The sequence below is a fragment of the Paramisgurnus dabryanus genome, chromosome 15 (assembly GCF_030506205.2).
Source record: "Paramisgurnus dabryanus chromosome 15, PD_genome_1.1, whole genome shotgun sequence".
NCBI lineage: Eukaryota > Metazoa > Chordata > Actinopteri > Cypriniformes > Cobitidae > Paramisgurnus > Paramisgurnus dabryanus.
In genome coordinates this window covers 26,584,879-26,612,378 of record NC_133351.1, presented here as the reverse complement: position 1 = coordinate 26,612,378, position 27,500 = coordinate 26,584,879, and the positions used below count along the sequence as shown (strand labels likewise).

The following is a 27,500-nucleotide window of genomic DNA, read 5'->3' as shown; positions in this document are numbered from 1 at the left end:
TATGATTTATGTTTTTTCCTCACAAGATTGATGACACTGTCAAAAATGTGGAGACGTGCTCAATGTCAAACGCGCATTAACTGCTTTAAAAAAATTCTGGTTGATGAATGCCAATAAAAAGCATGTCAGCTGAACTGAGTGATTGATGTGGCATCTCAGGGTTTCTGTCACTGTCACACACATACAAAGATAACATTTATCATTTGCTTTCGTTTTCTTTTTTCCTCACACCGCAATTTTGTCACGTGCGTGTATTTGGAATGAAGTGTTTTGTTGTAGTTTTTGTTTCGTCCAGCAGAGAGCGCTGCCGACTAATGAATGACTGAGTGTGGATTTATGCACTAACAAAATATGTAACTTGTGTGCACTGTAGGTGCTAAATGTAAGTGCTTTTAAAGATGGTCGTCACTCTTATTGATTTAATGGTCTCTTTGACATTGGTAATGTAGACCACACTGTTGTCCATTTAGTAGTGGCAGTGAGTCACGACTGACATCATTGTGATTATTTTTATTATGGAATAATGTGTTTTCTGTCTCCATTTTGTTTAAAAAGAGAATGGTTGAATACTAAAGCTTTCTTTGTATGACATGTCTTGTTTGTTTGCATTATTTATCTCTGAAACTGGTCAGGATTCATTTTATTTGTTGTTGAGATAGTCCAGGGCTTTTTATTTCATTCATTAAATGCTCGATTTGTGTAATTCCAGACTCCCATGATGCAGTTCTGCGGTTTAACACAGCTCCTACCGAGGGTTATGAGAGAGATGTTGGAAATAAAACCACAATTCGCATCATTAACTCTCAGGTGAGTGGTGTTTGATGTTTGCACGGGTACATTTTTGTGTTTCAGCCATGTGATCACATTAAACAAACAGGGTTTAGATGCACAAAATGTAAGATTTTTGCAATAAAAAGTCCAAAAACAACCTGCACGGTATTGTATATTTTGTTATGATATCATAGTATCCAAAAGCAATACTTTCATGTTGCTCTCAAGAGACCACATGCAGTAGTAAAATGTAATATCCAGCATGCCACTTTGTCAAGCGTTATTTTATGAAGCTTCTCTGTTAGCTTACATTATAATATAATGGTGTTAAAAATGTATTTTATTACATTCATGAACATGATTAGTGAGTAGGACTGTTTTCCAATCACCAGTTAATCATCAGTCAAGGTAAAAGCTACAAATCCTGTCATTTAACGCTGCTTCAATGTGTCATCAGGTTGTGCCATTGTTTTTTTATGGTGACCACTAGCTGTGAAAATTTCATATTGTGCCTTTTAAAACATGAAATATAATAATATTTGAAATAATACAAGTATATTGAGATAATGTGTGAGAATGCAAGTACATTTAAAGGGGACATATCATGAAAATTTGTCTTTTTCCATTTTTCGGTGCCATAATTGGGTCCCCAGTGCTAGAAAATGTGAAAAAGAACAACCCAGTATCTTAGTTTTGGTCAACCATTCTTTGCAAGCATGTGAAAAAATTAGGTCATTGAAATGTGGCTCCCCTTGTGATGTCAGAAGGGGATAATACCAACCCTTAATCTGCACTATCCAAGCACGCCACTGCTATTTAGTGCAGAGCTCAGCTTATTTGCATTTTAAAGCACACACAAAAAGGCACATTTTTGCTCACACCTACAAAGTGGCAATTTTAACATGCTATAATAAATTGTCTATATAATATTTATAGCTAGAACTTCACATATGTACTCTGGGGACACCAAAGATTTATTTGACATCTTAAAATAGTTTTGTGAAATGTCCCCTTTAAGATGATGTGTAATAATGCAAACCAAAACATCTGAGATAATGCAAGTACACAAAAAATATAACACCGTGCAAGTATTTTTTTTTTTATGCCAAAATCGTGCATATTGTGCATCTGAAACCCTGTCACATGGCTGAAACACACAAAACAGTTTACTTCTTTTTTGTTTGATTGTAAGTTACATGTCCTCTATTTTGTGTGCAGATTGTTGCTAACCCCATGCACGAGTTCAACACAAGTTCATTGTATAAGAATGTAACACTACTGGCGTGGGACCCTGCACCATATACCATTGACTTGAAGAAAGTGAGTACTACTTACACAGATTATCTGTCCTACCTGCAAAGAGTTTTGTTTGTAAATCACGGAAAATGTTTAAAATCCCCCTGTAGTCGATTAATTTTATCACGTAAGTAACGTTAGTTACAATGACATAATATTTTAAATGTTAAAATACCCAAAATGACACGTGTATATATATACTACATATATAATGTCTATGGTTTCAGACACATTCCTGCTTAGTCCTGATTCACACAATGCATACATGAACTGTGCATTTGCAGCATTAATTTTTTTTGTGCTGATGTTTAGCAGATGTGCTGCAATCATTTCAGAATATATATAACTCAAACTACTGATCTACTTTTCCAGCTGTGATTGGTTACATGTTGGTGACGTAGAAAACCAAGGTGATTTTAAACAGTTGTTTTGAGACCGTCTTTGGAAAAATCCAAAATTTATGTTAATAAATATTCAGCAATAGGGCCCTATTTTAACGATCTGAAACGCAAGTGCGAAGCGCAAAGCGCAAGTGAGTTTGTGGGCGGATCTTGGGCGCTTTTGCTATTTTCTCCCGGCGGGAGAAATAACTCTTGCGCCAGACGCAAATCAATAAGGGGTTTGTCTGAAGTAGGTTCATTATTCATAGGTGTGGTTTGGGCGTAACTTCAAATAAACCAATCAGAACGTCATCCAACATTCCCTTTAAATGCAAGGGCGCAAGTTCCATGGCGGGTTGCTATTATAAAGATGGATTTACCAGGTGGACGCCAGGAGCAGTTCACAGCCGAGGAGATCGACGTTCTTGTAAGAGCAGTCAAAGACAGAGAAGTTGTTTTGTATGGGGATGGGAGAAACCCGCCCAAATCAGCGTCGGTTAAACAGGCGTGAGAGGAAATAGCCACAATTGTCTCATCAGCTGACATCCCCAGGATGTTGCGCCAAGCGCTACAATGATGTCAGGAGACGGGGGAATCCCAAGCTTGCCAGCATAAATCGGGCACGCCGTGTAACGGGAGGTGGATCTGCCTCTATACAGGACCTGACGCCAGCAGAGGACATCGCTGCGTCCACCCTCACCGCTGAAAGGGTTTGGGGGCTTTGAAATCGGACCCAAGAAACGCAAGCAGGTCCAACCCCAAAGTAAACTTACAAATCAAGTTCATATACATTAAGGTTTCTTATGAAAAGATTTTAATTATTATTTACATAAAATAAACGTAATACAGCCACACAATAAACTTATGAAAATATTTTAATCGTTATTTTTATAAGAATTTTTTAACGCAGCCACACAATAAACAAAAACTATCACCACAATGCTCACCACAATGATTTCCCTTATCTCATGTATTAATATTTTTTAGTGTAACAATTTATGATTTGCAAAAATAACTGTTGCATCTGTGTAGATTAGCAAAGTGTGTGCGCGTTGTGCACGCTATACATTATGGTCACGCAGGCGCCCTTAAAATAGCATAATGAACAACGCGCAACGTGCCACTGACTTTAGACTAGTTTTTTTTAGTCAGTGGCACAATTGTTTTTTGAAACTGCTGCAAAATAGCATCAGGTATGGTTTGCGCCGGAACACGCCTCTTTTTTTGCGCTGAACCGCCCAGGGAGCGCAAGTTCATTCCCTAGTTTGCCGACGTGCGTCTGTGGAGGGAAAAACCCGCTGTGCGCCGGTGCAAAATACGAATGATACATGCATCACTGACAAAGTCAATTGCGCTGGGTGCAAGATAAGGCCCATAGTGTTGAATTTGCACATGGTTTATCTTGACGCATATGAAAAACACCACATAGGCTTACAGTATAAGCAATCAATATAAGCATTCATTTAAAGTTCTGCTTGCACGTGTGCAGGAAGCAATCGATGTGTCTGTTTCACAATTGAAATGAGCACTTAGGTGTGCAGAGACAACAGACTAAAAGGTTATGCTCATTTCTCCGGTCCAATAGATGCTGCTCATACACAAATCCCAGGTGTCAGGGGAAAAGATGGGAGCAGATTACTATAACTGAGTTCAGCTTGTCCTTGTGTGTGTCCTTAACTCTTAAAAAGAGTTTCTGATGTCCCATCAGGCCCTGCTCTCTTTCGCATGTGAAATAGGGTGTTAACTGAACCCATACAGATTTGTGTTCCTGTAGCTCAATTGGTAAAACAACGTGTTTGCAACGGGGGTTAAATTCAGAGGGAACACATCAACGGATTAAATGTATAACCTGAATGCACCTTAAGTCACTTTTATTCAAAGTGTCTGCTAATGTAAATATGGAATATATATTCATTTCCATTCGGCTTACAATGCCAATAATAACCAGATGTCCCTGACATCATGTGTACATGATACTGTGCGCCATGAAAACACAATGACCCCTTTTTTTATAGGTGGTCTTTAGAAACCCGAAAGAAAGACCACTGGGAGTCCATGGCTTTGAATTAACCTTTAAATAAAGACATTATTCTACTTTCTAAAGAATGGTGGAGATTGACACACAAAGTTCATACTTTACAGAAGCAAAAAAAGTGTTTTATGCTGTGAAATCAATTAAAAAATATTTTTTTTCTCTATATCTTATAACTGGACAATATTCAAACTGCGTTTCATTTTTCTGGTCAATTACAACTATGACAGTGTGTCACTTAAGAACCTATAATTCAGGTCATGTGGAGCTTTTTGAAAACAATGTATGATGAATATTCATTGAACACAGTAGACGCCTACAGTACATGTTGATTTTCCATTCACATAGAGGCAAAAACATATTGTATATAATTGTTCCTGTCATTTTCATCTCAAGTTTTGTTGTAATTCGGTAAGTGTGGTTGTGCAGTGTGTTTCTTCGTACATTTTCTTTTGATTAGAAAAAGGTCACTTTTTGATTTTTATTTCTTTAAATGTTTAATTAAATTCAAGTTTATTTGCATAGCGCGTTTCACAATTCGCGTTGGAAAACAGAAAACCAACTGTAGAGCAGACATAGGAGTTAATCAAAATTTACATGTACATGAATGTGCGAATGCACAGCCTTGCAAAGTATATATGAGCATTTCGACAAAATGCCATGCATCTCCTGGACCGTTAGATTAAATGTTATATTAACACAGCAGTTTCCAAGTGAGCAAGTAAAATAGTAAAATAATATTGGTTAATAATTAAAGCCATAGTTAAATATCGATCAACAGAAATGTGCATGCGTGTGTCTTATGTCTTTCCATATAAAGGCCAGCTCCAAAGCACACAACTATAAACACCAATCTTCCGCACATCCATTTTACATCATGGGGCTTAATAAATCCTCCATTTCATTAGTACTTTAGATCGTTTATGTAAGTGTTCTGTTTATTTTCTAAGTGTATGCTGGTAAAGTGGGAACATAAAGGGACATGCATTACTTAAAGTATAGAGCACTTTGTGTATAACAGGATTGCTTTTAGAATTGCATATTGTATGTGAAGTGACAAAGACTAATCCAGTTTATTGTTTGTTTCTATAACATATAATTTGCTTAAAGTTGCCCATGCATGGTTAAATAAATAGTAAAATAGTAAAATAATACTGTGTTTTTTATTTATATAAGTATATTTAATTCAGCATCAACTTGCACATATAAAGTCCCTTATTAGCCATTAGGTCATTAGGTTCAGTTGATTTTTCAGTATGATAATATTTTACTTGTGATTCCTATGATGTGTGAAGGATTGGTATGGTTGAGATTAAGTATGAATACTAACTAACAGTCTACACTGACCATAGGACTGGACATGAAATCACATAACCTCTGGATGTGAAAGTGGAGGAGGAAGCCTCCAGAAATAATGTCCGCATTTCCCTAATATTGTCTGGTCATTTGCATTTTAATATGAAGAAGCTCATATAAATTTAATAGTTTTTTTATAAATTTATAGTTTTATTTGACTACAAATTTCTGCTTGACATTTTAAAGAACCCAGCACTGTAAAATGCCATATCTTTGTCCTGAGTTAAAAGTGGAAAGGATTGTTGTAGTTTCTTTAAGAAATATTTTTGTTGTGTTTTTTTTTACAGTGGTACTCTCATCCAGATTACAACCTGTTCAAACCATATAAGCAGCACAGGATCCGATTCCCTGCTCAGCCTTTCTATATCCTGCACCCTCAGTACATCTGGCAGTTGTGGGATGTGATCCAGGCAAACAATCTGGAGAACATTCAGCCCAATCCACCCTCCTCAGGATTCACAGGTATGATGTTGGACGTAGATGCATGCAAAGTTTGCAGTACTCGTGGCACAAAACAGAAACCGATCCCAACAATAAAAAACACATGATGTTTTAAATAAAGAATTTGATGTTTAAGCATGATAATATTTCAATGGCACTTACAAATCGACAATATTGATACATTTCTGCAGGCTTAGATTGATTTCATACCAGTTGCATCCAGGACACAAATATATTTGAGAGAGATGCTTGAACATTGATCTTAATGGTCAAGTGGACTTAAAATTGTTTGATGTGAACCTGAGTGTAGACAGTGACCTGCAGGGGATTGAGATGTCATGATGAGGTTGTACAGTAGGTATGACTTTGGCTGCTTTACTTGGAGGTTGTGGGGCATCTGTTGCACACAGAGAGACAGATGGACCCTCCATGTTTTCATTTTGAAATGAAGCCCAGAATAATCTTACATATTAAGCACCAACAAAATGATTATGATCTTATACACAATTAGAGAGAAATGCGATTTATGTATTAGCTTTTTTTAAATAAATTCAATAGCTTTAAAGCTCCACTGTGTAAGATCTACTCCCATCTAGCGGTGAAAGTCTGTATGACAACCAACTGAATATTACTTTCTAACCCCCCCCCATTCAGAATGCGTTTTAACTCGTACGGTGGCCCGGCCGTGTCATGCCAAGGTTAACATGGCTTCCAGTAGCTACAAAGCAAAAGCAATGAGAAAAAAATGAACAATTTGCAATGTCCTTTGCCTGTGATCCATCAAAGCACACAGATTTATGTTTAACATGGAAAAAGTCTGATTGTCATGATATGTCCGCTTAAAATCACATACAAAAAGCAACCATAAACGTAGCTTAGACACTCCTTTTTCATCGACGCGAGGAAAAATATCACAAGGGCTGTTAAACTTGGTATTAAGATGTGTTTTCGTCGATCAGATCACAAGTGGACGAGAGAGACACATTACGTTTACACTTCGTGTTTAAATCCGTCTCTTTTTGTCCATTTTTGACCGCTTCTCTCGAGATTACTGAGGGGATGGTCTGTGGACGATTCCCTATCCTGTCATTTAATCATGAGCCGGAGTAATGACGGGTTGAAATGGACGCAAACTAATATTATGTCAGAGTCCAATGCTTATGTTTTATGTTAACGTTACATGTCCGTGTATATGTAAGAGCTTTCTCTCATATTGGTGAAATAAGATCGCTCAACTTTCACACGCTTGTAAAATGAAACGAACGACGTGCAGATCAGCGGCGTTTTATCAATGAAAGGCTAAAAATAGGGCTGTCACCGTGTGTTTGTGCTAGAGGTCAGAAAAGATGAAAAACATTTTTCTCAGTAACTCAGATTACATAAATGGGCGGAGAGACGGCATGTGGCTGTTCGAACACATTAAACCACATGCGTGTTTACAGTAACTGCATAACCATGCTAAAGTTAGCCAAGGAACTATAAAACTTTAAGTTTACAACATAGACTGTATCGATGTAAACGAATATGCTGAATTACCTGTGCAGAAGATATAAAGTTGCAATTTCAGTGTCCCTTGAGCCCCATCTTGGAAAACTAACTCCAATATTGACTTTGGTCTTGATGTTTTTCCTGTCACGTTGTCGTTTAAAATCCCCGTTTCGCTTCCTTGGCGACTTGTTTTAATGTCCTCGAGAATGTGTCTTCAACAGACTTTCAAATCAAAGCATTAGATTGCAAGTTTATCACGGTGTGCGGCTGTTGTAAAATCCGAAGGATTCAGCTACGCAGGTCGCAGGCTGGATACGTCATCAAGCCTGGTTTATTTAAATCAACTGAGCATTACATTCGCAAGTCATAAGCATATTACATCAATTTACAATTAACTAAGAATAATTGTCAGCTTTATAATTGTTAATATTCTGAAATAAGACTGTCTTGATGACTTATACCGCCTACACATGCAACCTCCGGAGGCTTCAGCTAGCGGCCAGCGTGAGTGTAGTCTGAAAGCGCGAAAGGCGGAGCTTGAATTTCAGGAATGTCCCTCGTCGGCGAATGTATTTCAAAGATGGAGGCACAACATGGATTCAGCCAGAGAGCGATTCGGCGGTATGTATTTTAAATAGCAGATTCTACACTTACGAGAATACTTTGATTAGTGGGTGGGAAGTAATTACACATGAATGAGCACATACTCTTGAAAGAAAACATGGGTTTTTGCTAAGAATTAACTCAAAAAAGTACACAGTGGAGCTTTAAATTAATAAAGTATTAAATGTATTTTTAGTTTGCCACATCATGGAAAAATGTGTTATTTCCACCCAGACAAATATTAAAAAAAAGTAAATAATTGATTTAAATTTTGGGGAGAAGGGGGCAAAATAATTTAATCTCAATCGCTGGGGACTTGTCCACTCTTGAGGCTGAAATCACGTACGTTAGCGGGAAAGCCACCCTTTTTACCCCACCTAAATAATCCTGTTTGATGTGTAACTTCACAATTCAGCTGAAGGATCTTTATTGAACCACACAGCCTGAAAAATAACCTTTGTAGGAATCATTATTTTTAAAAGTGCACTGTGTGTGATTGAATTTTAAGTTGATGTTTGGTGATAATCCTGACCTTCACTGCAGCCATTAAATCAAATAAAGTGTGTGTTGACATAAAGGTGTTTGACCTTTTTTTAGCTTTGTTAGAGATTACTGTCTTGATTTATTTATAATATGAACCTCAGTCTGTTGCCCACACAACACTACGGTATGGCTGCGGAAGGTCCCGGTTGCTTGAAACTCCTTAAGTGAGGGTTTCCCTGAGGGAGAAAAAACTGTCACCCTTACCCAAGTGTTTATACAAAGTATTTTACGGTAGTCTCTGCCAACCCTCTAAAAATGTCTGGGTTATTTTTTACCCATAATGGGTAAATATTGGACAGAACACACCGCTGGGTTAGAATTGACCAAGTGCTGGATTGTTTTAACCCAACTGTTGGGTTATTATACCCCATGGTTGCATAACATCAACCCAACATTGGGTCATTTTTAACCCAGCATGTGTTCAGTTTACCCATTTTGGGTCAAAATAACCCAGACATTTTTAGAGTGAAAACACAGCAATAGGTCCTGTACACACACTGCATATTAATTCGGTTGTCATTTCACCTTTTAATGCTTCATTCTGATCTGTACACACACAGTTCAGTAATTTACGGGACTGACAAAAGCATTCTACAACCAAATTAACTCCCGCAAAATGCAGGTAGTGACAACCGCATTTACAGAAACTCTGCATAGTGTGTACATAACCGAACTGAACAACTACTAGTTAACTCTTTCCCCGCCATTGACGAGAACTCGTCACATAAGAGAAACGCTTCTCTGCCAATGACGAGAATTTCCGGCTTTCCGCAATACAGCTATTATCCACTAGGTGGCGCACGTCTGCAACTTATACAATGCGGAAGAAGCGCCTCACATGAAAAAGAGAGAACTCCTTGTATGTTGTAAAGATCGCTCTGCATCTGATCTCGATCAAAAGTCCTTCACAAAAATTGAATTATCTCAGCTTTTTGTTCAATATTGGGTGTTTTTGAAGAAACTTACCCATATTTGAGAGCTGATAAAAAGAGAACTAATAAAGGTAGGATGAAAGTTTTTTGTTTGAAAGCAGAGGGTCTGTTCTTTCATTTGATATATTGTTTGTTTATATATTTAAAGAAGCATATTTTCCGGAAGGCATTAAACTTTTGTGAAAATCATGAAAAATGCTGGTGCTGGGTGGCAACTTTTTTTAAAAACGCTGGCGGTGAAAGAGTTAAGAGTAAATACTTATTGACAGCTAAGTGAACACTTGGATTTTTTTCTTGCAACAAATTTTTTTATTTTTATTAAGGGTACCCCTCACCTTAGATCTAAGGGTTTTCTTAGCTTAAGCACTTTTATGCAGCCGGGCACTGGAATATAACTACTATTACTTCAGTACTACTATGAGTTTTATTTATTTATTGTTGCAGCTTTGAATTAGAAATAAACCAACCATTTTCCAAGGGTACTATTGTAAGAGTAATCTGACCATAGGGAATTTAATACATTTTCTCTTTTTATGCTGCCTATGGCTTCTAGCAAAAGTACTCTGCCCACCTTTTATCTCTTAAGACCTCTGCTTTGTTGACATTGCTTCAGGTTTTTATTGAACAGGTGTTCAATGTTTACATTTAGGCCTTCAGCAGATTCTTTTATACACAACACATTTAATCCTAGGATATCCGGGCTTATTGCAAACTCAGATGCAATGCAAATGTACCCTGTTACTATGGTAATGCATGATAAATCTTATGTGAAATAGCTTGGTTGTTTTGTACAGTGGAAAAGTAGTTAAAAATTGTCTTTAAAATGTTAAAAAAGTCTATCTATATAGCCAACAATACATTATATGGTCTTTTATGCCAAAAATCATTACAATATGTAAAGATCATGGTCTATGAAGATACGTTGTACATTTCCTACTTTTAAATAAATCAGTTTTTTTGTGAGTGGAGGCAGGACTTCATTTGGGCAACTTTAATTTCTCAATTATAATTTTTTTGCACCCTCAGATTATTGTCATTTCGTAACAAAAACTCTTTCTTTTCTTTTTAGACCCTTATGCCTGGTTTTGTGGGTTCAGGGTCACAATTACAAACATGCTTCCTCATTTATAAAAAAAAACACAAACATTACTGACACAATGGTGCTTTGGAGATCAATCGGTGCTCCTGTAGGTTAGCTTGCATGTTTATTTGAACGAAACAAATATGCAGAAATACTGTTAACAAACTGACAGGCAGATTGTATTCTTGTAATGTCAATACAATTACAAATGGGCTTTTTTCCACTTTTACAAATTAATACACGGACACAAAAATAATCTTCTTTGCATGTTTGGCACATCATTATACACTTCCCTTTCATACAGTCAATTGTTCACAACCTTGAGCAGTTTCACCAGAGAGTCCTTGAAACCTCACTTCAGAGAAAAACAAAATTATATTTCCAATTGAATCTTTGTATAATGCACCAGGTGGTCTGTTAGGATGAATGGATCTATAGACACAGAGTTTCAGGTACAGTGCAGTAAATATAAAGCTTTCATCTTCACAGCTGTGCGGTGCGCTGGAGTACATAAGTATAATGGTTTCTATGCTATTATACAACAGGTCTCTATACTTAAGTTGTTTAGACAGTCATGTAACTCAACACATAAAACAGAAATGGCGAATAATGGAACAAATTACATTTGTTGCACAACTCCTACTTTTTTGCAATTATGCAAATTTGATGTGATACACAAAATCATATGGCTGATAAGAGATTTTTTGTCATGACAAATTAACGCAGGTGTTAAGGTGATAAAAACACATTTGTTTTCTGATTTAACCCCAACACGGTTCGTTTTTGCATCACTGGGATGTTTTGTTAACCTGTATTTCTTATAGTTAACTTATATTTCTTACACAGAAATGTCTGATGACACGCGTGATATGTTTTTATTTGCCTACATTTTCCTTTTCTTTTTTTTTGAATCGTTACTAGGGCTGCAACAACGAGTCAATAAAATTGATAATAATCAACATTAATTTTTTTTAACAGTGAATTTTTTATTTAATGCTTAGTAAGGTCTATAGTTGAAGATTAAAATTGGTTTATTTAATCCGTGGCAAAATGTCCTCACCAGCACATCACTGAAGATTACAACTATTTATTTTTTACATTTAAAGACGTATTACTATTTAAAAGCTGCACAATCTTTTTAATTTAGGGCTTTAAATCAGAAAGATTATATTAGTAAAACACTGTATAGTATGTGGCTTTTGCACTTTTGAATTATACTTCAACATAGGGCTGCACAATTAATTAAAAAACTAAAACGATAACATAAATCACGGCAGTATGTTTGGAGACCAAATACAGCGCTGAATCAGAGATTTCAAAATCGTCAAGCCATTCATTTTTACTAACAACAAAACTCCCATAATTATTTGTGATTTTAATGATATTATTTAGTTTTGGATGTACATCATTTGCAGCTGCTTCACAGAAAGTCATAAAACATTTCAAAACCTCTACGTAAAAACTAAGACCATAATAATCATAATTACCATATCAAGGTGAATAATCGACAATTATGTGAGTACCCTAATTGTAGGGATGCACCGATACTGATACTGGTATCGGCCTCGATACCACATTTTCTAAAGTCCCCCGATACCTGGAGTCGATACCACGGTTTGAGAAATGCCTATGTTTGAGCGGCGTGTAATGGGTTAATGCCTCGTGTTGTCCAAAGAGGCAGAGTTTACAACAAACTTGAAAACTTAAATTATATGACTAAAGCGGTTACCTGTAAATTTAAATCATGTTTTTTAATTAAGTACTCTGTATCGGCATCGGCAAGTACTGAAATACAAGTAGGCCTACTCGTACTCGTACTCATATTCCAAAAAAGTGGTATCGGTGCATCCCTACCTAATTGTGTGCCTTATTTGGCAATAATAAGTAAAAAATCTAATTGAATAAATATGAAGGTTTTTATCTAATTAATCGAATAAAATATCCCCTGATTAATCAATTATGAAAATAATCGTTAGTTGCAGCCCTAATAGTTACAATGTTAGGTACAGTTTTCTTATTTGTTCAGTTTGCTTTCAATTGGATATTAAAATTTATGAGAGACTTAAGTGTGTTCCAGTGGAGAACTTTGAAGTGCTGCTAAAATACAAAAGATGTGATTTTTTTCTATAACACTCTGAACAGCATAATTATTCTTGACAATGCACTTGACCTTAAATTAACTTTTTAAATTAGCATTGCTTTCTTTTCCAATTGTGGTTCATCATGAAACGCTTTTTGAAATCCACTCAATATAAAATTAACCGTTAACATTGAAGCATTCATCAGGCGTCTTTATCCAAAGTGCATTGCAGATATACATGTTCACGGTTTGTGCTTTCACTGCACATCCTAGCTCAAAAGAAATAAAGTAGCATAATTAAAGTAAACAACTCACTGATTAAAAACTCAGAGAATTTGTCAATACTGTCAAGACACACACACAGTGAATGAGATTTAACAGCTACAGTACATTCATTAAAACACAATAATGTCAACCATTGTCCATCCTGTTCATGAGTTTTCTCAACATCATGACAGCAGAGATCATACAGTGACGGTATTTGACAGCTGGTTTGTGATAGTTAGGTGATGACCTGGGGTGGATTGGTTTTCTCTGTAACAGGGGTGCTGCACTCATGGTTGTGGGCTCCAGTGGAGATCGGTGCGGTGCAGGCTACTGTGTTGCTATAGACTCTGCGAAGCTGGATGACTGTGGTTTTTGAGGGCATGATGGAGTGACCGTTCTCAACTTGTGGTTTCTGACAGCAAAACATGAGCAGGAAACACCTGTAAAACTTGAAAGAAAAAAGATCAATGCTAACTTTCTCCATCCATAAAATAACATCTCTTCATCTTCATTTTTTTAACACCAACCATTAATGTGACGCAGAAAAAAATTCCTGATGGGTAAATAGTCCCTCCAGAAAAACATGATTATGTGATTGCATGATTTTAACGCATAATCAGCCAAAGTCCGCATATTTATACGGGGGACAAATTTTTTCAAATACGCAGCACTTTCGCAGCATAAATTTTACATTTTTTGTGCGCAAAATATTATATTATATGGTCTTTTATGTAAAGATCATGGTCTATGAAGATATGTTGTACATTTCCTACTCTAAAAACATCCGTTTTTGTTTTTTTGTGAGTGGATGCAGTTGCTATGGACTTAATTTGGGCAACTTTAAAGGCGATTTCGATTTTTGCACCCTCAGATTTTATAGCAAAAATCACACATATCTTAGCAGAAAGTTAAATATTTTTTGCATTTACCTCTCACAAGCGCAGCCATGTCCCCTGTTGCCATAGGAACATTATGAAGTGACGTGAACATCATTCAAAAGCTGCAAAGAGTTTTTGCAAGTTCCCGCAGTTTCATCGCATAAAATTGCATAAATATCCCGCATATTCCATCGCATTTTTTAAGAAAACAAGATCAAGGATTTTTGCCCGTAACAATCACAAAAAATCCGCGTTTTTCTGGGAGGACTGTGTAAAGTCAGTGGTTCTCAAACTTTTTTGAGATAAAGGTTTGGTGCGTCCAATCGAGGCAACATATTCAATTATAAAATGTAGTACTGTTGTTTGATAGCTATATTTTTCTAAGAGGGTTGATTACACCGAATTTATAAGGACTCTACAGTATTGTTCTTCAAGGAGTTAAGATAAATATAAAATCCCTGGCACTATCTCCCGCCTCCAAGTTTGGGAACCACTGGCTTAAGTAGTATTTTGAGTTATGTAGTAAGTCAAACTTTTTTGAGTAAAATGGACTAAATGTAAAAGTTAAAGGGTTAATTGCACAAAATGCAGATGTGTGTTGGTTTTAAAGTCCATCCTCGGTCTTAAGCTCAACTTATACTTCTGTTTGGAGTAGACCTGTATTCTACGCATAGATGCTTTCCAACAACTGTAACAATGCGTCAGTTTTATACAGACTGCAAGCGCTGTGATTGGTCTGCAGTACGTGTCTGTGGACAGCAGTGCCCTTCTAGGGGTTAAGGGTGTGAATCATTACTGGCAGTGGCGGCCAGTGACTTCCTTTGTTCGAGCCACCACTGGTTACTGGTCTAGTAATTTGATTAAGATTTTTTTGTCAGGGTTTTGATTGAATCCTATATCTCTGCATCACGATCCTTAATGTTTATTATTACTGCACTGGAAAATCTATTTCCACACTTTTACTGTGAAGATCCTTCCTGTTTTTCTTGGCAAAGCCCCCGCATTAAAATGCTGCTCCAACTTTTTTTTGCTTCTTTAAAAAGGCATGTATCGCTTTGAGACCCATCGTGACATCTGTAATGTGTTGATTGAGCGCATTACATCCTAAAGAACAACAGCGTCAGTCCAAGTTTAAGAATGTAAAATGAGAGATGCAAGGGTGAGAGAAAGATGCAAGCACTGCTTTCCAATAATCAACTTGTTTTTATGCATTGATGGAGTAGTAATTCACATTAGCACCGTGATGCATTGTAAAAATTATTTTCAACAGCCCTACATATTGTAGTGGCCTACATGTTGAAGTGGACAACAAGGCAGAGGTATAAATAAAACTGATGCATAGCCTATGACGTAGAAGGTACAGTGGAGAAGCATAAATATGCATTAACCTCCACTAAAAACTAGGGGTGTAACCGTACGCAAAATTACGGTTCGGTGCGTACCTCGGTTTTGACGTCACGGTTTGGTTCATTTTCGGTACAGTAAAGAGAATACATAGCCATCTTTTATCTTTTGCACGTTTCTCCTAATCTTTGCTTGTGTCGCCAATCTAAGCTGTGTCTTAAACTAACAAACCCCTCTGCAGCTGAGTAAGCCTGGGTTACAGCTCTTCTCTGTCACGACCAGAAAAACTGATGACAATGATATGAATCGGAAGGTTGGTGGTTCAATCCCTGGCTTCACCTGACCAAGTGTCGAGGTGTCCTTGAGCAAGACACCTAACCCCAGCTGCTCCCAACGAGCTGGATGGCGTCTTGCATGGCTGACACCGCCGTCGGTGTATGAATGTGTGAGTGAATGGGTGAATGTGAGGCAACTTGTAAAGTGCTTTTATGGCCATTGGTCTATGATAGCGCTATATAAATGCAGTCCATTTACCATGATTGCCGTGAGGTGCAGATGAAAAATCTGATCACACATTCCATTATTCTCGCTATCACAGAAAACGCGGCTCATGATTGCGTAGCAACAAAAGACGCGCAACCGCTTTTTAGACGTGACACGTAAGCGGCCCCGTAAACGTTTAGATCAATAATCAAATGAATATACAACTAAGTAAATAAAGATCTTTCTGCGGCCCGAATTATGTTATATGTTTGACAGAAGACTTGCGCTGAACGCGGAGACTTCCGCCACTTATTACGTTCGTGTGGAAACACGAAAATTGACCTACAGTATGTTCCACACACAAAAGATTGAATTCTGTGCTGAAAGCCCTGTACCGAAACGGTCTGGTACGAATACACGTACCATTATACCCCCACTAAAAACTACTTGAAATGCATCAGATAATTTTAACTGTGTCTACACATTAGCGTTTGTCTCAGCGAAACAAATGCCTAACAACAAATCTATAATTTGTACTGACAATACACAATAATAATTGTTTACATTTGGACAGGCGTTCATAAATAGTGGCCACTTATTGGCACATGAATTGCTCTGTCTATTATATATCCGTCTGTCTTTAACAAATAACTAAATTATGAATCTTTCGTACACCTGTATCATCTCGGTGATGTCCTGCTTTGTGTGCTTTTCAGGTATCCTAGTGATGATGTCCTTATGCGAAGAGGTCCACGTGTACGAGTACATTCCTTCTCTACGACAGACCGACCTATGCCACTATCACGAGCGATACTACGACGCCGCCTGCACCCTGGGCGCGTACCATCCCCTTCTGTACGAGAAGATGCTCATTCAGCACGTGAACACGGGCTCGGTGGAAGACCTTAAAAGGAAAGGCAAGGTCACGGTCCCCGGATTCAAGAACATCAACTGTGAGCCCTGAACTCAGATGCAATAACTGCCTTTGTAAAGCAGCGGACATCGCAGCTGGCGCAGGACCGCGAAGATTCAGACTTGCCAGCGGTCCAGTTCGAAGCATGTTTGTACAGACTAGACTAAAAATTGCATTTCCTGAGCCTAATAAAGATGGTTAGAATAGCAATAGAGGTGAAAGCTTTTTATAGATCTGTGGATGTGATCTTTGTGGTGTTAAAAGCCATCAGAAAACAGTGTTTGAGAGATTTTTATTTACATTTTTAATGGAAAGTATTAGCAGTCATACACTGAAATCTAATCTACACTGTCGGAACAAATACAAGAACACGATGACATGGGCACCTACTACTTTTTTAAGCCGTTTGCAAGGTTTGCCATAGTCTGTGTATTTTGACCCTGTCACGGGCCTTTTAAAATCATTTTTGCGCTTCCAAAACTTTTGGCTGAACTGTGGTAGAAAAATTTAAATACTACTCACCTTGTATAGAAGAGTCGTCTTACTGAAAAAACGTAGGCAGAAAACAATGTTTTCTTTCACTTGATACTTTGAAGAACCTGTCATCGCAGGTGGTTTACAGATTATAGGTGGGTTTTTTTGTTATATAAGGATTTTATTGCTTGTGATATGGATAGCACTGTAAATCGTATCTGGGACTTTAAAGCTGCTTCCTGGCAATATAACAAGTACAGCGGTAATACTTGTTAAATATAAACCGAAGTAGCCTGGACTATTTTAAACGAATGATACTGTCTTATTTCCTAACTACTTTAAAGCGAATGATTGGCAATGCATCTTTGCGTTGTCTCCTCTTATAAATGTACAGCTGTTTATTTCGATCGATTCTCTGTTCTGTGGTTTCGTTTTTACGGAGGTCGGTTGAAACTTGAAGGTATGTTTACTCGTCCGCATCGTTTCAATGTGTGCCATTTTGAATTTGGACTAAAAGTCGATTGTCATTTCTCTGTAGATCTAGCGAGCAGAAGTCTGTTTGAACTGCTCGTGTATGTTCATTAATTGGTTATTTCACTCAGGAGCTTATGAGACTCTTTACCAGGGTGAAATATCTTCCTTGTAGACTTATGGTGAGGTGTAAAGCTAATATTTGATCTTTTCCCCATGTTGGGGGATTTCGGCATTTCGGACCATGATTATATACTGTATATTTATTTTTACAGTCGAATACTGAACGTGTAAGTTTGGACTTTGCGTATACGATAACGGGCTCAGATCAGAACATCATACTGTGTGTTTTCTTAATACGACTCGCTGGTTGTTTGGCCTGAGCTGACTGCATTTAATTAAGTCTGTAAAGTTCGAATTTGGCCCTTATGCCAGTTTTTTCTTGAGAACAGACAGGAATTTATTTGGAAAAGAATGAGCGATGATGCAAACCGCGTTGCCCATGTGAGCTCGGCCACGTTTTTCAACGCGTGTCATGTTTTTTGACCCGTGTACGGGTTAAAACGTTGGTTTCTCTGTTCTCATGCGAGTCGTTCCTTTGTGAATGTTTTTTTGTAAGCCTTTAACGAAAGGTATTTTAGGAGGATGAACCCTGCCTGATCTCTTACAGAGATTAAGAGTATTAAGTGTTTACTGTAAATTTGTTTAATATTATATTATGTCATTGGGTAAAATGACCACTTTAGTGAGTTAGGGGCGCGAGGGAAGCAACAAATGTACATTATAATGTAAGCAGGGCTTGTTAGTATTCACGGTTAATGTTATCATTACAGTATGAAAACTGTTAATATTAAGCTTGATATGGAGCTTGGTCTCTAGGTTTAAATCCGTTTAAGGGGAATAATTGAATTGCAATTGTTTTTACTGGTGAACTTCACTATACGTGTCATGGATGTGCACAGTTGACTCATAATGGCTGTATGTAGTGTTAAAGTGAGAATGGTACTTTGTCTGGGGTGCTTGCATCTGTGCCAACTTTCCTTTTCTATTTCGGTATGCTTATTTCCTTACCTTCACTTGAATTTCCTTATCCATTATCTACTTTTCTTTACATGCTGTACCGTATACTTTCCTTCTTGTAGCTCTGCACCACGCAGCCTTTTGCAACTATATCTGTGAAAAGTATTGATCTTTGACTGTAAATATCTGCAATTGGTAATGACCAACCAGTTCACTTTGAAAAGCCATGGGGTGTTTTATAATGGTTTCTATTGGTATCATTTCTCATAGGTTTACATATTTATCATTAAATTCATTCTGAAACTATAAATGTTTGTGTATTCTTTTGACCGTTTCTAAAATAAAACCCTGGCCGTTGTAAGATTGTGAGCGTGTACGTTATTTGTCATTTCTTTTTCTTTTAAATGCAAAACTGTGCAGTTTTACACAACAAATTTGTTTGCATGATACAAAGTCTTTTAACATGTGGCAGCAAGCAAAATGACAAGATATTTTATCCAAATGTATGGTTTTCTAGCTTTTAATGAAGTTGTATAAGTAAGAAATTCTTACCTGTTTGTTCATGAGGATGTATATTAGAGGGTTAATAACTGTACTGCTTTTGGCGAGGAGAGAGGGAACCACGCTGGCCACAGGTGAGATGGTTCCTGGCCGGCCGAACGTAGCCATCAGGGCCACAATCCCGTATGGCATCCAGCACAGGAGATAGCACACCACGGTGGCGATGACCATAAACAAAACATGATACTCCCTTTTACGGGCTGCCGTCCTGCGATTTTTCCTGACCTGAGGGACAAACGTGGGTTGTAAACAGTTTTCTGCTGCAGTAAAAGGTATAATCAATATGAAATCAAAAATCAACGTTTATCCCATAGGGCTGTTGAATACTTTATTCTGATTGGTTGAGCCATGCTGATAATTTTTCTGTAAACACGCACCTAACCTGTCAAATGTCTTAATCCCAATAAGTCCCTTGGGGTCAATCCTACCCCCAAGTCACTTTTCTTTAGTTTAAAAACATGGTTCCCTTCATCTCAGTGGAATAAGATTTTGTGACATTTCCAGATTATCTGTCAAGATTCATATAAAAAAACTGGGCTTGATTCGGCCGTTCTAAAGAGGTGTAAAAAATTCACCAAAAGAGGCCCTTTGGGGGTAAAAATGAACACCAATTGAAATGAATGGGAAATGCAAAAAATATTTTTTTCTTATTATTTGTCAAAAAAAATCAATGCATCCAGAATAAATCTGAAAATTTTAATATAGAAATACATGCTCAATCACACACACACACAAAGGTATGACTGCCACAGAGAGCATTTTTTACAGAATTTGGCAAAAAACAGCCACAGATGCAAAACAAAGATTTTAAATGCGCACACACACACACGCACAAACACAGACTCTCACACACACAAAGACACAGTAAAACTTACACACACATAAAGACAAAGTTACAAATGCGCCCACACACACACACACTTACATTCATTCATATTTCTGTGGCATTTTGTTACAACAGACATCTTAGAATGCATCAAAAACTACAAAAAATTCTACTATTTGAAATAATATTTATTTTTATGTCCTTTCTAATGTTTATATAAACATAAATTCACAATGTATCACTAAAGTACTGATGTTAAGCAGTTGGCCACATCCAGTAAAATGAATGGGTCTCTATGGGCATCTGCTGGTCAAAGTGATTTATTTTCTAAACTGTAATTCGTTTATTTTTTATTTTTCAAAAAAACCAAATGGCCGAATTCAACACACAACATCTAGATCAATATCTAAAAACAATTGAAATAAAATTTAGATCAAAATTTATGTGAATTTTTCATATGTATACAAAAGAGATATCCCGCACACTAATAACTTGCAAAATATTTATTGCGACGTTTCGATCGTAAGATCTTCTTCAGGCATATGAACATGATAGTGGTATCACAAAGTATTTTAAAAAATCATGGACCAATCACATCAGACAATAGTCACCGACTAATCACAGTATCAGACCTTCAATGACCAATCAAATTTGTCAACAATTATTTCCATCACATCAACAACCTCAATATCATACACAAATCAGAAACAGTCTATAATGACAAGAAAAAAGAGAAAACACCACAAACCGTACATACTGCATGAAGAATTAGAATAAGCATAGTGCAAAACTCCATCAACAATTTAAAAAAACACAATTTTTTTCCTCTCAAGATTATAACATCACATTGAAAAGGGCTTCATCATTTAAACCAAGAGGCGATAATGTTTGTAAAGTAAAAATCCAAAATAATTTGCACTATGCTTATTCTAATTCTTCATGCAGTATGTACGGTTTGTGGTGTTTTCTCTTTTTTCTTGTCATTATAGACTGTTTCTGATTTGTGTATGATATTGAGGTTGTTGATGTGATGGAAATAATTGTTGACAAATTTGATTGGTCATTGAAGGTCTGATACTGTGATTAGTCGGTGACTATTGTCTGATGTGATTGGTCCATGATTTTTTAAAATACTTTGTGATACCACTATCATGTTCATATGCCTGAAGAAGATCTTACGATCGAAACGTCGCAATAAATATTTTGCAAGTTATTAGTGTGCGGGATATCTCTTTTGTATACATGTTTGTTGGACTATTATTGTCTTTTTATCCTACGCACCTAACCGGAACTCACAGGTGTGCGACATTGGTCTTTCATTGTGTGAATTTTTCATAAAAATTTGATATTTTACAGGTTAGCTAATGGTGTAGTTGAGGAATTGAGTGGTAAACAAAAATACTTATCTCCCAAAACACACCATTAATGTATGGGAAGTAAACAAAAAAAAAAAGATACATTATTTGTATCATTTAAAATGTATATTTTTGTAATCACTCTTTTAATTTCTGGGGTCATTTTTACCCCCAAGGAACTCTAACGTATACAGGAAAATAGGGGCTTATGAGGATTAAATAACCACCAGAGCAATGTTTTTGATAACCGTGGTATAAGAGGAATAATTGACTCCGGTCCTTTGAAATATTTGAAAATAATGCAGACCTGCTTCGCGTCATGAGCATTATTTTAACCGGCCGTCATCAATTACTCCTCACATTAATAATGGTAACTGTATGCAAATACCAATTTTCAAAATGAATAAAATCAAGTCCTATCTGAATGTCTTGTTTCACTCAGAAATATTTTTTGGATTATGGCAGAAAAAAGGGGATTTCATTTTATGGTGATTTAAGATGACATTTATGAACATTGACACATTCTGACTCAATATACTGTAGGTTGTTAAATGTTGCCGCTTGTCTACAAGATTTCCACAGGATGGACAAATGCCTTTATAACTTCTTAAAAGGTATAAGCATTGAACCAAAAATCAATAAGATGATTTTGCTTTGGCATTGTAAGCGTTATGATGGTGGGGGTGGTACATGTATGCATTTTGCAGACACTTTTATCCAAAGCAACTTGCCACACATTCAGTGTGGCGAAAATTCTATGTGTGTTTCCTGGGAAAAGTGTAAGTGCTTTGTGTTTTCGTTGACCCTTCATGAGGACCCTTCATGAGGACACTTGGTACAGTCCTTTAAGCATAGGAACCATGCTAAGAGCATTTCAAAGCAGGGAAATTGGTTGTATAACCCAAACCCTTACAATAATAAGTGCACTGAACCATTTTAAATGTTATGGAGTGATACAACGACTTTGCGTGGGTAAAGGGTAACAAAAAAACAATACATTATAGAGCACAGGGTATATGATGGACACTAGGGCTTGTTGGTATATATGTTGCCATTTCATTTATAGAAACTGTAAGATTTAGCTTGTAATGGCACATTAAGCTTCGTTTTAAATAGGGCTGTTAATTTAAAGCATTCATTTAATTTGTCTTGACTCATTAATTTTTGTAACTTTATTGTATACATTAAATATAGTTTATCCTAATTAAAGACTAAATTCAATTTCTGTACCTGAAATAACATTAAAAGCACAGTTTATTTAATTCATTTCAAGGGTAATTTTCCCATTTAATTAAATGTGATTTATTTGATGGTTTAATCGGCACATCTTGTAATTAATTAGATCAAATGTTTTAATTGCTTCCCAGCCTTAGTCTTAAACACCGCTGGTGAAGAATGTCTTGAACAACAGGAATGTGTTTACCCTTTGACTTTCTGGTTGCACTACCTGACATCTGCAATGAATTGACATTAAACAGACTTCTACTTGGATGCTGGTATAAGCCTGTGATATCAAATTCATAAATATACTTTTTAAATTAAAATGTGTTTGATAAAAAAATTCAAAAACAAACATTGGATTTGGACATGCCTTGATGCCTTTCTGCCTTGGAATGCTGCCTCCAAAGGTGGCATTTTAGAGATTTCGGATGATACAGCCAATGTTGTATATTCTATTTATCTAAAAATTTAATCCCTACAGCACGTTTTTCTTAATAGATGTTTTATCTTAGATCTTTATTTTTTTATTTAAGTGTTTTCATCAAAGTTTATTAATAATAGAGAATCAGGAAACTATTGTATAAATTTAAATAATTGACAAGGTTTTCTTAATGCACTGCCTCTATTGTAAGGTTTTACAGAAAATACCAGAATCCACTTCAGAAAAGGGACAAGGTGACTTTATTGTTGATTTATAAGAACCTATTCACTATCTACTCAGACCAAAACCATGTGATAATAGCAAGTAGAGATGGTTGACGTTTCAGCATATCCTCATGCAGATTTCACAGTATGTTTGAAGCATCCTTCATATTCCCATCCAAAAATCACTAATTCATGTCTGAGAAGATGTCCTCATCAGAAAGACATGATCGTGATAAACAACTATCTTGATCTGTCACGCCATCTTGTACAGAGGTAAGAATCATTCTGAGGTGTCAACTGGGCATGGCAAGTGGTGGCAGCTGCTCAGGTCCATGTAAAATGACCTTTTATTGCAGGATGGGAGTAATACTTTAGTTGAATATCTATTTACACAAAGTGCATATACGCATTCATTGCTGGCAAATGCTAGAACAAATGACTTCACCAGAGTCTGCCACACCATGGCTTTAGGTGAATTGACGCCACTGAGTTGAAGTGAAATTTCTATGCTATCATCAACAGAAAAACCAGCCAAACCCAGTAATACTCCAGTTAGTGTGACGCACAGCATCCACATCAAATAATACTCTCAAGATGTACACAGTTGGGATATTGATGCACTTTCAACAGGTTACACTAAAGGAAAAGTCCAGTACTGGACCAATGTTAGCTCTATGCAGCATTATAACAGATATGTGACTAAGCTTTCTCTAAATGAAAATATGATAATGCAGCATAAAGCTTTTGTTGAAGGTCACGTTCTTTCTGATCCCATTTTTTAAACCATATTTAGTGTGTAATGTTGCTATGATAGCATAAATAATACCTGTAAAAAAATAAAGCTCAAAGTTCACTGCCAGGCGATTTATATTTTCTTTAACAGAATTCGCCTATCAAGCCTACAGCTAAAGGCCGATTTGGACTACAGCCCTATACTTCCTACTTTAATGACGTCAGTAAAACAGTTTTTTAACTAAACACCCACAGGAATACGCCAGTCACCAGCTAAGCTGCTATCGAATCACAACACACTAAACAAACTACACAATCAGAACTCCATACGTAATTCTGAATTAGGGAATTCACAGAACAAGGAAGACAACAGCCCATTTTGAGGACAGTGAAAACAGCGCTACACTGTAAGAAAATTTGCTGTAATTATGCAGCTGGTTGCCAGTAACTTACTGTAGAAGATAAAGACTGAAAATGTTTATGTTCATTTAACTTTGAACAAACTGCTGCCAGAAAATAACATAAATGTAAAATCTACAGTAAGTTACTGGCAGCTAGTTGCCAGTAATACCCAGTAATACTGTAACTTCTACAGAATTTTTTTACAGTGTATACAGATGCTATACAGAAGTAAATTGTGTGAAAAATACAGCGGTTTTTTTACACGTGAAACATGAACACGTGTTATAATGTGCACTATAAACACAATCAAAGCTTCAAAAACACAGAAAGAATGGGACCTTTAAGACACAATATTAATGATATGTCCCTAGAATAAGAGTTTTTCATCCCTTTTCTGTCACCATGGCAACACGTGGCATTTCTGCTCTTTCAGGAATGTTAAGGGCGTTTGGTTTCCAAGCAATTATTTTCTGTAAAAAGAATATGTTATATAGATAAATCATTTAAGGTAATAGATACAATGTGTAAAGTTGACACTGCTGTGCAACAGTTTGAACTGTCTATTACTGTGATCAATAAAACAAATGATGATTGTTTGCTTTTTATGTTGATCGAATAATCGCTTTAAGAGTGCAAAAATCCAAATATTGAGAAAATCACCTTTAAATTAAGTCCTTAGCAACACATTACTAATTATGTAAGGAATAATTGACGACGGGCCATTGAATAATAAGAAAATAATGCACACACAGGGTGCAATCACGTCGTGCCGTTACACCGTGGGTGTGCATTATTTTCAAATAATTCAAAGGACCGGAGTCAATTATTACTTTTATACCACGGTTACCACAAACATTGCTCTGTTGCCTAATTTTAAGACATTTGAGAAGTTAGGTGTGCCGGTATCAGAAATTAATGCATACCCACAAAACATTTCTCAGCCAATCAGAATACAGCATTCAACAGACCTGTGGTCTAAAAATTTATAATATATTTACAGTAGAAAATGTACCAAATATCTTCATTATCTTTACTTAATATCCTAATGATTTTTTGGCATTTAAAATATCAATTATTTTGACACATACAATGTATTTTTGGCTATTGCTACAAATGAGTGCCCAGATAGCATGCAACCTTTAAATCAATGTTAAAAACAGTTGCTTTGTCAATGTTAATTGCATTGAATCAATATCAGGTTTGCACCCTCCATTAATATTGAAAAATATAGAAATTTCAACACACCACCATTATTCACTAAGTTAAATCTTTTTTTTTCATTTTTTTAGTGTTTGTATGTGTTTATGTAGAAACACATGTGCATTGGAAAAGAAAGATGTGTTTCAAAGTTAAGTTGAAACTGATTGCTTTTTGTGAAGATGTCAAGATTATATAAAATGAAGCTGCTTAACATGATTATGATGATCCATTTTTTGACAATTATAATTGTTTTGGTTTGTAAATACACTGTGACAAGAAAGTGAAAAATGCTGACACATTCAGACATCATTACTCATCCTACAAATCTAAACAACAGTGACAATCATCAAACAAATTCAGATAAAACGATCAACTGCAATGCATGCTGAGAGTGATAAATTAGTTTAGTACTACGATGATACCCAGCATGCATTGCAGCCTGAATCTTTCTTTTGTTGTATGTCACCATTGATGAGATTCATAGACATATTCATGATGTCAGAGATAGATTCAGTCATTTAAGTATTTTTATAATCCTCAAAATAACAAACCTGACACTGCTTCCAACTAGTACTTGTAATATCCATTTCTTACACATCTATAACAGTATTTCATTTATATTATTTAGGTATATCTACAAGAATTAAACTACTTGATAACTTTCAATCTTTGTTTTCTTTGCAATAGCAGATGTATTTTAAAACACGGCTTCAACAGCCAAAGAAAACTTACCATTAAAACACAAGAGTCAAGGACCCAACTAAAGCAAACACTGATCACAATAATGGTGATTTGTTGAAATTTCAAAAAAAAATTATATTAATGGAGGGTGCAAACGTGATATTGATTCAGTGGTATTAACATTGACAAATCAACGATTTTTAACATTGTTTCAATGGTTGCATGCTATCTGGGTGGTTTTGTGGTCCAGTCTGTGAAACCCCACAACATTGCGTAAAAAAATATAACCTTGATATCTTTAATATTGTCTGAGTAGTTTATGTCAAAAACTGAAATCATTGTAAAATAAAACTTTGATGTTCCTCGTCATATCATTAGATTATAAAAAAGAAATGTCACAAAAGAAACATACTGTATAGTAAGGTTCACAAATGACCTGCCCCCCCCTGCAAGTGTTTACATTGATTGCAAAGAAAACAGTATTCTGGTTCTTACCTGTTTGACAGCATATAGCAGTCTTCCATAGCAGTAGACCATGATGAGCACTGGTAGACCCAAGCAGAATATAAAAAGGCATATGATGTAGGCATGTGACTGGGCCGAGCGCTGGGTCCACGACACAGAACAGCTGGTTCCTGCTCCTTCTAACCCATAACTACTCCATCCCAGAAGAGGGGGCACAGTCCAGATCAAAGAGTATAACCAGGACCCCCCTACTGCCAGCAGAGGTTTGCGATAATCTGGGCCATGTTTATGGTACACTGTTAATGTGCTGTAGCGGTCGTAGGACAGAACCACCAAGGAAATCAAAGACACGATGCCTGAGAGAGAAACAGAAAGAGAGAGCCAATTGAATTATTGAGTCAGGAACAATCTGTTTTGTTACATTGCAGTACATTTTAATGAGGAGGACAGCCAGTATGAACCTCTTGGGTTCACAATAAAATGTTTAAGATAAGATTATCTTGAGACACCTGGGGTGTAAAAAAGCCCTCTTATTTCCATACTGATGTACAGCACTACG

General features: G+C 36.5%; 2 protein-coding genes across 2 annotated transcripts in view; one reads left to right on the top strand and one right to left on the bottom strand.

The window, feature by feature from the left end:
• st6gal2a (ST6 beta-galactosamide alpha-2,6-sialyltranferase 2a) overlaps window positions 1-19,214 on the top strand; it is a 70,754-nt gene extending 51,540 nt beyond the window's left edge. The window contains exons 3-6 of the mRNA XM_065292923.2: window positions 710-807; window positions 1,990-2,091; window positions 6,123-6,297; window positions 16,692-19,214. Coding sequence (XP_065148995.1) covers window positions 710-807; window positions 1,990-2,091; window positions 6,123-6,297; window positions 16,692-16,939 — 623 coding nt within the window. The 3' untranslated portion in view covers window positions 16,940-19,214. The remainder of the gene's footprint in view (window positions 1-709; window positions 808-1,989; window positions 2,092-6,122; window positions 6,298-16,691) is intronic.
• Window positions 6,317-27,500, bottom strand: part of tmtops2b (teleost multiple tissue opsin 2b) — a 31,283-nt gene continuing 10,099 nt past the window's right edge. Inside the window, exons 2-4 of the mRNA XM_065292924.1 lie at window positions 26,972-27,297; window positions 19,406-19,639; window positions 6,317-13,718 (exon numbers count right to left, since the gene is read on the bottom strand). Of these exons, the coding sequence (XP_065148996.1) occupies window positions 13,506-13,718; window positions 19,406-19,639; window positions 26,972-27,297 (773 nt within the window). The 3' untranslated portion in view covers window positions 6,317-13,505. The remainder of the gene's footprint in view (window positions 13,719-19,405; window positions 19,640-26,971; window positions 27,298-27,500) is intronic.